Source organism: Dama dama, chromosome 10 (assembly GCF_033118175.1).
Source record: "Dama dama isolate Ldn47 chromosome 10, ASM3311817v1, whole genome shotgun sequence".
Lineage (NCBI taxonomy): Eukaryota > Metazoa > Chordata > Mammalia > Artiodactyla > Cervidae > Dama > Dama dama.
In genome coordinates, this window is record NC_083690.1 from 5,572,683 (window position 1) to 5,586,289 (window position 13,607).

Here is a 13,607-nt window from a genome sequence, read left to right on the forward strand (position 1 = left end):
ATTTACAAAATGCTTTTTGTTTTCAAAGCACAGCTTTTCATAAAAAGCAATGTCCACCTTTAATACATGCTTGAGTACACAGCTGCATATTGGGGGGCCGCCCAGCACCCATTTAGAAGTCCTCATCTGAGTTGTCCTCGGCCCACCGGCACACCTTCGCGGGCCCGGGGCTGGCCCGGGTGCCCGTGGGGGCCGGGCCGGGGGCGGGGGACGGGGCAGGGGCCAGGTTCACCCAGCCGGGCCCCCGGGGCAGCGCGTGGCTTTCTTTCAGTCTGACGATGCGGTAGTTCTCGTAGTGGACGTTGTGGGTGATGTCCTTCAGGTCTTGGAGGTGGGAGCTGGGAGATGGGCGGCCGGTCAGCGGGGCGGGCCGTGGGCGTCCCCCGGGGTCCCCACAGCCTCCCGGGTTCCCCACTGGCTCACCGGATGAGCAGGTCTCTCAGGAGGGGGAACTCACAGTGGGCCATGTTCTCCACTGTAAGACACAGTGCCAAACCCTGAGTGTGGGCTCTGCTCCGTGCTCTGCCCTTGGCCAGCACTGAGTACGCGCCTGCTGTATGCTGCACTCCCCCACCCCCCACCACTGCCTGCCCCTCCCCACATTTCTCCCATTCATTCATTCATTCATTCATTGCTGTGTCCCCAGCCCTTGGTACAGGTGGCTCCTGTAAACGGCTGTTGAGTCACAGGACTTCCCTCTGCTCCTTCAGGGCGCCCCCCGAACCCCACACATTTCCTTCTCTGTGCGTCCCCACCTGTCCTTGTCTGGCCACCTCTGTGGGCACGAGGACCCTGTTGGTCCCACTTTCACTGTATCCCTTCGGGAGCTGCACATAGTGCGCCCGGCACATAGTAGGCCCACAATAAATTCTGGTGAATGAATAGGGTGCCTCCTGGGTGCCAGGTTTCAATGCAAAGTGGTTTGTTCTGCCCCCTCCACCCACCCTTTGAGGCTGATGACTTCATGATAGCCGTTTGTGAGGAAACTGAAGGAGCTGGGTAATTTGCCTGGGGACACCTAGAAGCACAAAGGAACTTGACCCCAGGTCTGACTGTTTTCTGGCTCTGGGCTTAAACCCCCACCAGACTCTCTGATGGGTGTGAGGATGGCAAGGGCAGGAGGCTGAGCCTCACTTTGCAATCTGTTCTCCCCTGAGCCCTCCCTAGGGTCCCTGAACTGACCTTCAATGATGCCCCACTTCGTCTTCCGGCCCAGGACACACCTCCCGTTCACCATATGCTCTCGGTCGGCCCCGACCACAGCGAAGGGGATCCGCTCCTGCGGGGAGGAGACAAGACAGGAGGGTTGGCCTCACTGGGGACGTGGAGAGAGAGGTATGAACCCTCAGGTCGCTGCCCTTTGTGGGGACAGAAAGTGGCTGGAGGAGCACAGATGTCTGAAGTCGGAGGGCACAGAGCCTGATCGGTGCTTTGGTTTCCTCATCTGCAAAATGGGAGACATGATAGTACTGATGCAGGGCTCCGAATATTTGGGAAGGGCTTAGCCGTTTGAAGGGCTTAGCAGAACAAGTCTTGGAAACCAAGTGTTACTCAGAGCTACATTAGTGATGTCAATTCTGTTCATGTCCTATCTCTTACCTGAAAGCGATCCCCTTTAACCATTATTATAAGGTTAAAAGAGATAATTTTGGACTATAATTTGAGGATACATGCACCCCTGTGTTCATGGCAGCACTGTTTACAATAGCCAAGACATGGAAACAGCCTAACACTGTGTGACAGATAAATGGATAAAGACGATGTGGGGTGTGTACACACACACACACACACACTCACACATGCACAATGGAATATTACTCAGGCATAAAAAGAATGAAGCGATGCCATATCATACTAAATGAAGTAAGTCGGAAAGAGAAAGACAAATACCACGTGGTATCACTTATAGGTGGAATCCAAACCGTGACACAAACGAACCTACCTGGGAAACAGAAATAGATTCACAGACGCAGAACACAGGGTTGTGGTTACCAAGGGGAAGGAGGGTGGGGAGGGGTGCATCGGGAGTTTGGATTAGCAGATGCAGACTGTTATATATAGAAAGGACAAAAACAAGGTCCTACTGTATACCCCAGGGAACTGTATTCAATGTCCCGTAACCATAATGGAAAATTATATATGTAACTGAATCATTTTACTGTAAACCAGAAATTAACACAACCCTGTAAATCAACGATACTTCAATAGAAGGAATTTGAAAGAGAGAGAGAACTTTGTAAACCAGGGGCTGGCAACCTAAGGCTCCTGGACCAAAGTAGTCAAATTCGTGGGCATACAACCCTGGCCATTCATTTACTCTTGTCTATGTCGCTTTCATACTACTTTGGGAGAGCTGAGTAATCGCAGCAAAGTCTAAAATACCATTGTCTGGCCCTGCTAAGCCCTTTTGTAAATTTTAGTTTCTTACTTGTTCACGGCTAGAAAGCACAAGTGAAAGTCACTCAGTCATGTCCGACTCTTTGCAATCCCCTGGACTATACAGTCCATGGAATTCTCCAGGCCAGAATACTGGAGTGGGTAACCTTTCCCTTCTCCAGAGGATCTTCCCAACCCAGGGATCAAACTCAGGTCTCCCGCATTGTGGGTGGATTCTTAACCACCTGAGCCACAAGGGAAGCCCAAGAATACTGGAGTGGATAGCCTATCCCTTCTCCAGCAGATCTTCCCAATCCAGGAATCGAACCGGGGTCTCCTGCATTGCAGGTAGATTCTTTACCAACTGAGCTTCTAGGGAAGCCCATTTGTGGCTGCAAGTGGAGATTAGGCTCTCAAGTGCAGCATGGGGGTTTGTTTTTATTTCTAACAATTAGGCTGTGATGGGGAATAAATCGATGCTAATAATGATAACTATGTGTTGGGGACTTCCCTGGTGGTCCAGAGGCTGAGACTCCGAGCTCTCAATGCAGGGGACCGGATTTGATGCCTGCCTGGGGAATTAGATCCCACATGCCACAACTAGGAGTTCCTCTGAGGAAACTAAGACCCGGAGCAGCCATGTAAAAATAAATATTTAAAAAATAGCTATCTGTTGCACAATTATTATGCACCAGCCAGTATTCGACCCTTGACAGATGTTATATGTCTGGATGATTTATTGAGAGGTTAATTTGAAAAGCTTTCCTTTATTCCCCCAGCTCTAATCCAGTTGTGACCAGGCTGCTGTCTTTGCTGGCCTTGGGACAGAAAGCGGAAGGTCAAAGCTCTTTGAATCTTTCACAGGAAATACTGTTCATTGCTCCAGTGAGGAGCAGAAAGAGAAACTGTGTGGAGAAATTGGGGGCCAGACAGGAAGCAAGGTTTCCATGTACAGATGTGCATGGCATGCCACAAGGGTGTGTAGGGCTGAATCCCATGCACGTTCCTGTCTGTGGAGGATGCTACTGCCTTTTTCTAATCCAAGCAAAAGTGCTGTGTAGTTTAGCAGGGTCCCTCAGGGAGGCGGTGAAGGCCAGGTGTCTATGGACGAAGAATCCCAGGCTTCACCCAGGTGCTTTTCAGGAACAAGACAGACTGACACTGAATGTACCACAAGGACAGGGAGACTGGGGCTTGGACGTGGAATTCAGTTGCTTCAGGGAAAAAGAAGATATGAGTCATTTCCTTCCTTCCTTCCATCCCTTTCTTTCTTTCTCTCTCTCTCCCTCTCTTTCTTTCTACAACTTTATTGAGATATAATTTACACACTATAACATTCTTCCCTTTAGAGGTTCAGTTCAGTATACTTACAAGATTGTGCAACCGTCACCACAGTCTAACTCCAAGGCGCTTTCATCACTCCAAATGAAAGCCTGAACCCTTTAGCAGTCACTCTCCATCTCCCCCTAAACCTCCCAGCCCCTGGCAACCACAGATCTATTTTCTATCTCTGTAGATTTGCCCATTCTGGACATTTCATGTAACAGAATCATATAACACACGGCATTTGTGTCTGACTTCTTTCATTTAACATCATGTTTTCAAGGTTTATCCACATTGTAGGCACTATCAGAACTTTATTCTGTTTGATGGCTAAGGAATATTCCCTTGTATGGATAGACCACATTTGTCTATCCATTCACAAGTTAATGGACATTTAGATTGTTTCCACTTTTTGGCTATTACAGATCATTCCAAATGTTCTGTTAAATGAACATTTGTGTATGAGTTTTTATATCAAAATAAGTTTTCATTTATTTTTTTTTCTTTAGGGTCTTAAAATGCCATAAGGTTTCCATTTCTTTTGAGAGTGGAATTGTTGGGCCATATCGTAACAGTGTTTAACCTTTGAAGAACTGCCAGACTATTTTCCCAGTGGCTGCACCATTTGCCATTCCCACAAGCAGTGTGTGAGAGTTCTGGTTTCTGCACACCCTCACTAACACTTGTCATTGTCTTTTTCTTTTGCCATGCCTTGTGGGATCTTAGTTCCCTGACCAGGGATTGAACCCACGTCCCCTGCATCGGAAGCACGAGTTCTAACCAGTGGACAGTGAGGGAAGTCTCTGTCCATTTTGGCTTCTCTTATGGCGACAGGCTCTAGGGTGAGCAGGCTTCAGTCCCCTGCATCGGAAGCATGAGTCCTAACCAGTGGACGGTGAGGGAAGTCTCTGTCCATTTTGGCTTCTCTTATGGTGACAGGCTCTAGGGTGAGCAGGCTTCAGTAGTTGCGGCTCCCAGGCTCTAGAGTGCAGACTCAGTAGCTGTGGCACATGGGCTGAGTTGCTCCATGGCATGTGGGATCTTCCCAGACCAGAGATTGAACCCGAGTCTCCTGCATTGGTAGGCAGATGCTTTACCCCTGAGCCACCAGGGAAGCTCCTTGTCCATTTTTAAATTGAGCTATTTGTCTTCTATTGTTGACTTGTAAGAGTTCTTGTTTTTTTTTTTAGTAATTTATTTTTGTCTGCACTGGGTCTTTATTGCTTTGTGCCAGCTTTCTCTAGTTGGGGCAAGCAGGGGCTACTCTCTAGCTGTGGTGCCTGGGCTTCTGATTCCTGTGGCTTCTCTTGTTGCAGAGCACAGGCTCTAGGACATGCAGGCTTCAGTACTTGCGGCTCATGGGCTCAACATCTATGACTCACGGGCTCTAGAGAGTGGGCCCAGTAGTTCTGGTGCACGGGCTTAGTTGCCCCAGGGGTGGGGTGGGGCACGTGGAATCTTCCCAGACCAGGGATCGAACCCAAGTCCGCTGCATTGCAAGGCAGATTCTCAACCGCTGAACCGTCAGGGAAGTCCCACCTGTCTTTTAGTGTTGATCTGTAACAGTTCTTTTTATATTCAAGATACAAGTCCCTTATCAAATATATCATTTGAGAACATTTTCTTCCATGCTGGGTGTTTTTGATGTGGCCAATTTCTTGCTCACGTTGTTTGTGAGTGGAGATTTGTGTCTGCCAGAAATATATGAACTTTCCCCAAGTTGCAGAGAGACAAATCTTCAGATGGAAAGAATGAATGGACAGCACATCACCCAGACTCAGTCCCACTAGCCTCCCCACCTCAGACGGCCTCCTACCCGGATCTTGCTGTTGAGGATCTTGTCATTGACGTCCTCGTCAAAGCACTTCTGAGGGTACACCTCGATGCTGTGAGTCTTCAGGTCATCCTGGATCTGCGGACCACACACAGGTGACCTCAGCCCACGCTAAGGTGAACTCTGCCCCCTCCACACCCCCACTGACCCCAGACTCGTCCCAGGCACCCAGATCACCCTGTGCCTGAAGGCCTCTCGCTCCTCAATGGTCAGGCTGTCAGCCCGGGCTATCACGGGCACCACGTTCACAGCCCGGCAGAGCCGCTGCAGGAACTCAAGATCCAGGGGCCTCAGGCTGCTCAGGTGGGGCAGCGATGGTGGTGAGGGCATGATGAGCGGGTGCCAGCCCACAGCTCACGCCAGGGTCCCTTCCTCCTCCGCCCGCCGGCTCAGCCACCTCACCAGTGCCCGGTGGGCGGCACGAAGTATATGCAGCAGTGCACCCGCGTGTCGGGGATGCGTCGTTGGCGGGTGATGAGGATCTCCTCTTGCAGGTACCGCTCGTACTGCTCATTGATGTAGCCCAGGATGGGGTCCCAGCTGGCGTGGGAGATGGCCCAGCCTCAGAAACTTGCCGGGAGTCCCAGCCACCACCACCTCCCCAGGTCCTCTGGGTGTTCTGCCCTTACGGGGCGTCTCTGTACAGATGTGCAGTTTGTGCACTGCACAAAGGCAACCCGCCATGAGGCTGTGTAGGGATGAATCCCATGCAGGCTCCTGTCTGTGAAGGATGCTACTGCCTTTTTCTAATTCAAGCAAAAGAGCTGTGTAGGTTAGCGGGGTCCCTTGGGGAAGGGGTGGAGGCCAGGTGTCTATGGATGAAGCATCCCAGGCCTCACCCAGGTGCTTGTGTGAGTGTGTTTCATCTCCTTGAGATCCTAAAACAACTCTGGACGGGGGATGTTGTCATCCCCAAGTTACAAAAAAGGAAGGCAAGGCTCAGAGAGCATCTGCAGCCAGGCCCAGGTTGTACACCCAGCAAGTAGTTTAACCCAGGGGTCCTGACTCTGGAGTGAGGGCTTCTATTGCCTTGCCATATTGTAGCCTTCATCAGCGAGCTAAGAGCAAGCTAAGACCTTTACATACTTGACTCCCGATGGTCTTGGGAGGAGGGCTGCATGCACCCATTGTACAGGTGAATAAACTGAGTCTCAAAGATGCCACACCCAGGTGGCTCCAGGCCTGATGTTTGCCGGAGACTGGAGGGCTTGGCCCTCCCCACCCCCTCTGAGGACTCACCACTTGTCATTGTTGATTTGGTCCCCAAAGCCCGGTGTGTCAGTCACGGTCAGCTTAAGCTTCACGCCATTCTCCTCGATGACTGTGGGGAAGAGCGGGAGGCAGAGCGTGGGCCTGGGGGGTGAGGGGGATGGGGTGACGGGGGGCTCGCTCACCGTGAGTCATGGAATGCAGCTGCAGCGTCTGGGGCGTGGGCACCCTCAGACCCGGCATTGTGGACTTCCATATCTTGGACTTGAAGAGCGTGTTCACCATGGTGGACTTGCCCAGCCCACTCTGTCCTGCAAATAACCACAGGGCAGCAACAAAGTAGAAGGGCTAGGCATGTTTCCAAAGCTCTCAAATAAACTTTCAGAAAGTCAACCGTTTTTTAAGTATAACATAAACACAGAAAAGCATGTATGATCATAAGTCTCCAGCTCAGTGCCTTCCCCATTTTTTATTGAGGCAGAAATAAAATAAAAAATTATTTATTCTTAACTAAAATATAAAATTATGTAAAATGTGAACAAAAAATTATTTTACTCATATAATAAAAATTAACATTAACCACTGAAAGTGTACAGTTCAGGGGCATTGAGTGCGTTCACAGTGCCGTGCAAACACCATCTCTCTCTAGCGCCAAAACATTTTCATCAACCCAACAAAAAACTCTACATCCATTAGGCACACACTACCCAGTCACTAATCTTCTTTCCATCTATGGACTTGCCTAATGTGTACATACTTCTTTTTTTTTCAACCTTTTTCTTCTGGCCATGCTGTGCAGCTTATGGGATCTTATTTCCCCAACCAGGGCTCAAACCCAGGCCCTCATCACTGAAACCGCTGAGTCCTAACCACAGGCCCTCCAGGGAATTCCCTGGATGCTTCATATAAATGGGATCATGCAATACTTGACTTTTGTATCTGGTTGCTCCCACTCAGCATAATGCTTTCAGGTTCATCCACAGTCTAGCATGTACCATGACTTCATAGTTTTTCACAGCTGAATAATACTCCACTGGATGGATAGACCACACTGTTTATCCATTCATCTGCGGATGGGCAGGCAATGCCTTTTTACAAATGAAACAACTGATAGATGCAGCACCAGGTGAAGAGACAGAACACATGATTCCACCCAAGAGCACTCTGATCACATCTCTGTTAACAGCCCCGGGGACAGCCACTCTCCTGACTTGCAGCAGCGAGGAGCAGCTCTGCCCACCCACCCTCTACTTGGGAATCACACAGCACATGCTCTTTCATCTCTGGCTTCTTTTGGTGAGATTCCCTCAGGCTGAATATTCCCTGACTCTTCATTGGAAGGACTGATGCTGAAGCTCCAATACTTTGGCCGCCTGATGCAAACAGCCGACTTGTTGGAAAAGACCCTGATGCTGGGAAAGATTGAGGGCAGGAGGAGAAGGGCGTGACAGAGGATGACCTGGTTGGATGGCATCACTGACTCAATGGACATGAGTGTGAGCAAACTCCAGGAGGTAGTGAAGGACAGAGAAGCCAGGTTCCTGCAGTCCGAGGGGTCGCAAAGAGTCAAACATGACTGAGTGAATGAAAAATGACAATCGCCATGCTGTCTGTTCTTGTAGATGGTCCATTCTCCCTGTTGTGCTGGCATCTCAATTCTATGGACCTTGTCCCGCAGTAGGAAACATCCTACGTCACAGGGCAGGATGCACCTTTGTGTCTATAGCTGAAATCGTCCTTTGGGCTTCGATATTCAGAGTGGGAGCGACCCTTGGCTATTGTTACCGGCGATATGGTCATGCGCCAATCTGTACCAAGATGCACTGTCAGTGTAAAGGAATAAACCGTATTTTGCTTGATATGATAACAAGAACGCAAACAATCTCGTGGGTAATGTTTTCTATGTATTATATGTCAAGATGATAGTATTTCTGGAATGTATTGGGTTAAGTAAAAAAGATGATTAAAAGTAATCTCTCCCGTTTCTCTTTACTTTTTTAAAGGAAGTTACTAGAAAATTTAAAATTATGGATGTGACTCCCATGACATTTCTATTGGGTGCACCCTCCTTAGAATAATACCCTTAGTTGGTGCTATACATCTGACATTTTGTGTTCCGTTGCATCCAGTTTATTTTGTGAGAAGTGTAGTTTTATTTTTTTAACTGATGTCTTTTTTTAATATTGATTTACTTTTTTGGCTGCACTGTGTGGCAATCGGGATCTTAGTTCCCCAACCAGGAATCGAATGTGGGCCCCTTTCATTGGGAGCTTGGAGTCTTAACCACTGGACCACCAGCGAAGCAGAGAAGTGTAGCTTTTGACCTACCACATTAATTTTGCATGTATAAAAATGCAATTCCAGGTCAGCTGACCCATGGGCACTATGCTAAACCCCATGAGGAAACTGAGGCAGCGAGGGGTCAGGGGCCCAGGTCACACACTGGTGGGCATTAAATCCTGGGACGAGCATCTAAGTCCGGGTGTCCCCACTTCCTGCCACACACGGCCTCCCCTTTTCATGTTCTGATTGGGTTTAGTTGGGGCTTCTTGGGTGATTTTTGTCTTTTCATGACTCAGCATTTCCCCTTTGAGGTACAATTGTCAGGACCACTTTACAAATGGGGGAGACTGAGGCTCTGAGAGGTGACACATCCAGGCCCACAGGGTGCTGTCCGTGGCTCAGTCCTCCTGTAAGCCCCGACCCCTCACTCACCCACCACCATGATGTTGAACTCAAACCCCATCTTCATGGCCTTGATCTTGAGTTGGTCCAGCACAGCCTCGATGCCCACGTAACCAAGCCTCTCGCAGGAGAGGGTCCTCGGGCTGGAGGCCTGTGATGAACTGGGCGAGGGGGACTGCCTCAAGGGGTCCATGGGGCCAAGGAACAACGATGCCTGTCATCTGGGTTGGGGTGGGGAGAAGCGGGTCGCTGGGGCTCCAGAGGGGGACCGTCTGAATTCTCATCTCTGAACCCTGACTCCCGAGACCTGCTCCCAGACATTCCCACGCTTCACATCTCCTGACCTGTGTACCCTGCTAAGTCCCCATGGCCCATGGAGCTTGGCAAGGGGTGCCTGGGGGCGTGGCCTCTCAGGGGAGACTGAACCCCTTTTCTGAGATGCGCCAGCCCCAGGAATCTGTCCCTCCCCCACCCTCGGCCCAGCCAGGCTCCCACAGCTGTGTGGCCGGCCTGGCAAAAGCCAGGGGCCGGACCCACGGTGGGGACACAGAGGGAGACAGGCAGCTTCGTGGGCACCTGGTGGCCTTGGGTCCCTGTGGGAGCCTTGGGGGACTGCCCTGTCCTGGCAGACCCTGGTGTGTGTGGTGAGGGGGAGGGGACAGGTGACAGTTAACTGAAGAATCTGAGCTCCACCTGCTTCCCATGACCCCCCCAACCCTGGGGGCTCCGCTGCAGCAGGGGGCCGGGGACAGGGACAGGTAAGCCACGCCTCCGGGCCCTTTCAGGTCAGTACCCTGTAACCCTCACAATGACACCAGCCTGGTTCTATAGACAGGAAGCCAGGGCCCCAGGGCAACTCCCTTGCTCAAGGTCACTGGTAAGAGGCACAGCGGGACTGCCGCTGGTTCCTCTGGCTTCCAAGATCATGCCCTTAAACCACTCTGTCAGGGAAGGAAACCCGTGACCAAAAAAGACAGCGGAGAGCACACCTGTGTGTGTGTTTTCTTTGGCCTGTCCATTGCTGGTGTCATTCTGTCAACACGCTCTGTGTTGGGTCTGTGTTAACAACTGTTCTAGGAGCCTTAAGATGTTAACCTGTCAACGGTCTTCATGGGAGTGTTATTACTAGCCTTGCGTGTGTTAAGTCGCTTCAGTTGTGTCTGACTTGGTGACCCTGTGGCCCATCACTCCTCTGTCCATGGGATTCTCCAGGCAAGAACACTGGAGTGGGCTGCCTTGCCCTCCTCCGGGGGATCTTTCTGAACCAGGGATGGAACGTGCTCATCTCTTATGTCTCCTGCGTTGGCAGGCAGCCAGGTTCTTTACCACTAGTGCCACCTGGGAAACCCCAGCTTACATAAGGGTCCAGAGAGTGGTCCAAGGTCACACAGCTGAGGAAGTGGCAGAACTGGGAGCTGTGTCCACATGCTCACCTCTATAGTCTCTTGTTCGCATCAGTGCCTCGATTCCTGGTATATCTCACTGACCTACGGACCGATACATCACCAACTCAACGGACATGAGTTTGAGCAAGCTCTGGGAGATGAAGGACAGGGAAGCCTGGTGTCCTGCAGTCCATGGGGTCACAAAGATTCCGATACAACTTAGTGACTGAACAGCAAAGCGATCTATAATCCCTGGCAACTCTGTGTCCAGCCTAGAGCTGACTCAAGCTGCCCTCTTTATTAATTTTTTATTTATTTATTTTTTGGCCATGCTGCATGGCTTGCAGGACCTTAGTTCCCTGACCGGGGATTGAACCCAGGTCCTGGCAATGAAAGTGCTGAGTCCTAACCCCTGGACCTCCAGGGAAGTCCCTCGCTGCCCTCTTTAGATGGGCTACATGCTCTCCAGTTTGCCACAGTCCTCCCCTCTTCCAGATGCCTCCCCAATAAGATCCTTCTCATAATCAGTCTGCCTCACTCAGTTCTTTCTTGCTTCTTTCCTGGCACCTGAGTCTCTAAGCCACAAGCAATCTTCTGTCTCAGATGTGCGCAAATGTTTTCTGTGATGAGCCAGATGGTGCAGATTTTAAGTTCTGCCCACCATAGGGTCTCTGTTGCAACTGCTGTTCGACTCCACTGTTGCGGTACAAGAGCAGCCACAGTGGAGGGTCAGGCGTGGATGCGTGCCAGCCAGCCCCTTTACAGAAGCAGGTGGTGGCTTGCCGCGCCCACTCTTCTCACTGAGACGCAGCCCCTCTGCCTGACCCACTCGCCTCCACTGTCCTGAGCCCCGGCGGCCTCTGCCCCTGCCTGCCTGCCTTGCCTTCTGCTCCCCTACCGTCCACACATCTGAAGACAGAGGCTCAAATGTCACCTTCAGGGCCTGGAGGCCAGGAGCGGGGCTGGCTGGGGCCCGGGGCAGAGCCTGCCCGGAACACGATGCTGCTCCCGCTGGAGAACTCCCTCAAGCTACGACGGACGCCACAGCTCGAGGGACTAGGTGAGCCTGGCCTCCTCCTCCACGCAGAGGAGGATGCTGTGTGCGGATGACCCAACAGCGCCGCTGACGTGGGGACCCATCTGGCACAGGAGAAGAATCTGCATCTGGGAATAAGGAAATCAGACTCTCTGCCCAGAAGACACTTTCTGTGGCAGTGTCACATGTGAGTGATGTGGGATTCTGGTGGGAAGATGCCCACAGGGACCATTCAAGGCACTGGGCTTTGTGGACTGGGGAAAAAATGTTAGTCGTTCAGTTGTGTCTGTCTCTCTGCGACCCCATGGACTGCAGCCCGCCAGGTTCCTCTGTCCATGGGATTCTCCAGGTAAGAATACTGGAATGGGTAGACATTTCCTTCTCCAAGGGCTCTTCCCCGCTCAGGGATCCATTGCAGGCAGATTCTTTACCATCTGGGCCATCAGGGAAGCCCCACAGGGACTGGGGAAAGCTGAGGGCAAAGTGATCAGAGCAGAGGGCAGAGGGCAGGTGAGCCCAGCGTATCCAGAGAACCAAGACTGGAGGGGATCACACGCACAGGTGGGGTGAGTAACACGGTCCCTGTGCCAAGGGAGCGTCTCTATCAATTACTGCATTCAACCCTCACAGAGGCCCGAGCGGGGAGCTCTCCACACCCCATTTAAGATGAGGAAACTGAGGCAGAGGGGGGTTGGGGCTGGGCACACACGGTCACACACGGGTGGGTGTTAGGGTTGGGAACAGGACCCCAATCTGGGGTCTCACCGGTTAGAAACGTCTTGTGCTGTGGCCTGTCCCCCAACATCGCTCTGCTTGGATCTTGGTGGCGGGTGGGGGCTGTACCGGTAATTTTTCGTCTTTCGATGACTCAAGAGTACCTCGGATTTTCTTTAATGAAAGTAAACAAATGAAGCACCTGGAGATCTAGACCGGAAGACAGGGTCAGCGGGGAGAGAAGACAGTGGCCCCTGCTTAACTGGCCAGGCCAAGCGGTGGGCAGGGACCACAGTTGTTAACCTCCCCTCCTTGCTTTTTTTTCAACTGAGGTAAAATCCACAGAACATAAAATTAACTGCTAGCCATTTTAACATGCACAGATTTGTGGCATTTACTGCATTCACAATGCTGCAGAGCTACCACCCCTATCCAATTCCATGACCTGTTGGCCACCCCAAAGGGGAATTACATCACCACTAAGCAACCCCTCCCCAACCCCTGCCCTAGACCTTGGCAAACAGTACTTTCCGTCTCTCTGGATTCCCTTCCTCTGGACATTTCCTATAAATGTAATCATGTACTATGTGGCCTTTTCTGTCTGGCTTCTTTCACCCGTCTTTCCAACACTTGTCCACTTTGTAGTGTGTGCTGGTTGGTGCCTCACTCCTTTTCAGGGCTGAATAATATTCAGTTACATGGAGAGACCCCGGGTGCATGCTCAGTCGCTTCAGTCAGTCCGACTCTTTGCGACCCTATGGACTGAATCCCGCCAGGCTCCTCTGTCCATGGGATTCTCCAGGTAAGAATACTGGACTGAGTTGCCATGCCCTCCTCCAGGGGGTTTTCCTGACCCAAGGATCAAACTCGAGTCTGCCTGCATCTCCTGCATGGCAGGCGGATTCTTTACCCCATGAGCCACCTGGGAAGCCCATGGAGTGACCACGTTGTGTTTATTCATTCATCAGTAAACAGATATTTTGGGGGTGTTTCCACTTTTGGGCTACTGTGGAAAATGATGCTGTGAACATTTGCATACAAGTTT

The 13,607-nt window shown here is 51.2% G+C and overlaps 1 protein-coding gene across 1 annotated transcript; it reads right to left on the reverse strand.

Annotated features, from left to right (window-relative positions):
• Positions 1–112: 112 nt before the first annotated feature.
• Positions 113–9,620, reverse strand: SEPTIN12 (septin 12). Its single transcript, XM_061153947.1, has 9 exons — positions 9,458–9,620; positions 6,928–7,053; positions 6,773–6,854; positions 5,936–6,073; positions 5,711–5,828; positions 5,516–5,611; positions 1,183–1,279; positions 424–475; positions 113–338 (listed from the first exon to the last, which is right to left on the reverse strand). The coding sequence occupies exons 1-9, from the start codon at positions 9,618–9,620 to the stop codon at positions 113–115; spliced, it is 1,098 nt and encodes a 365-aa protein (XP_061009930.1).
• Positions 9,621–13,607: the final 3,987 nt, after the last annotated feature.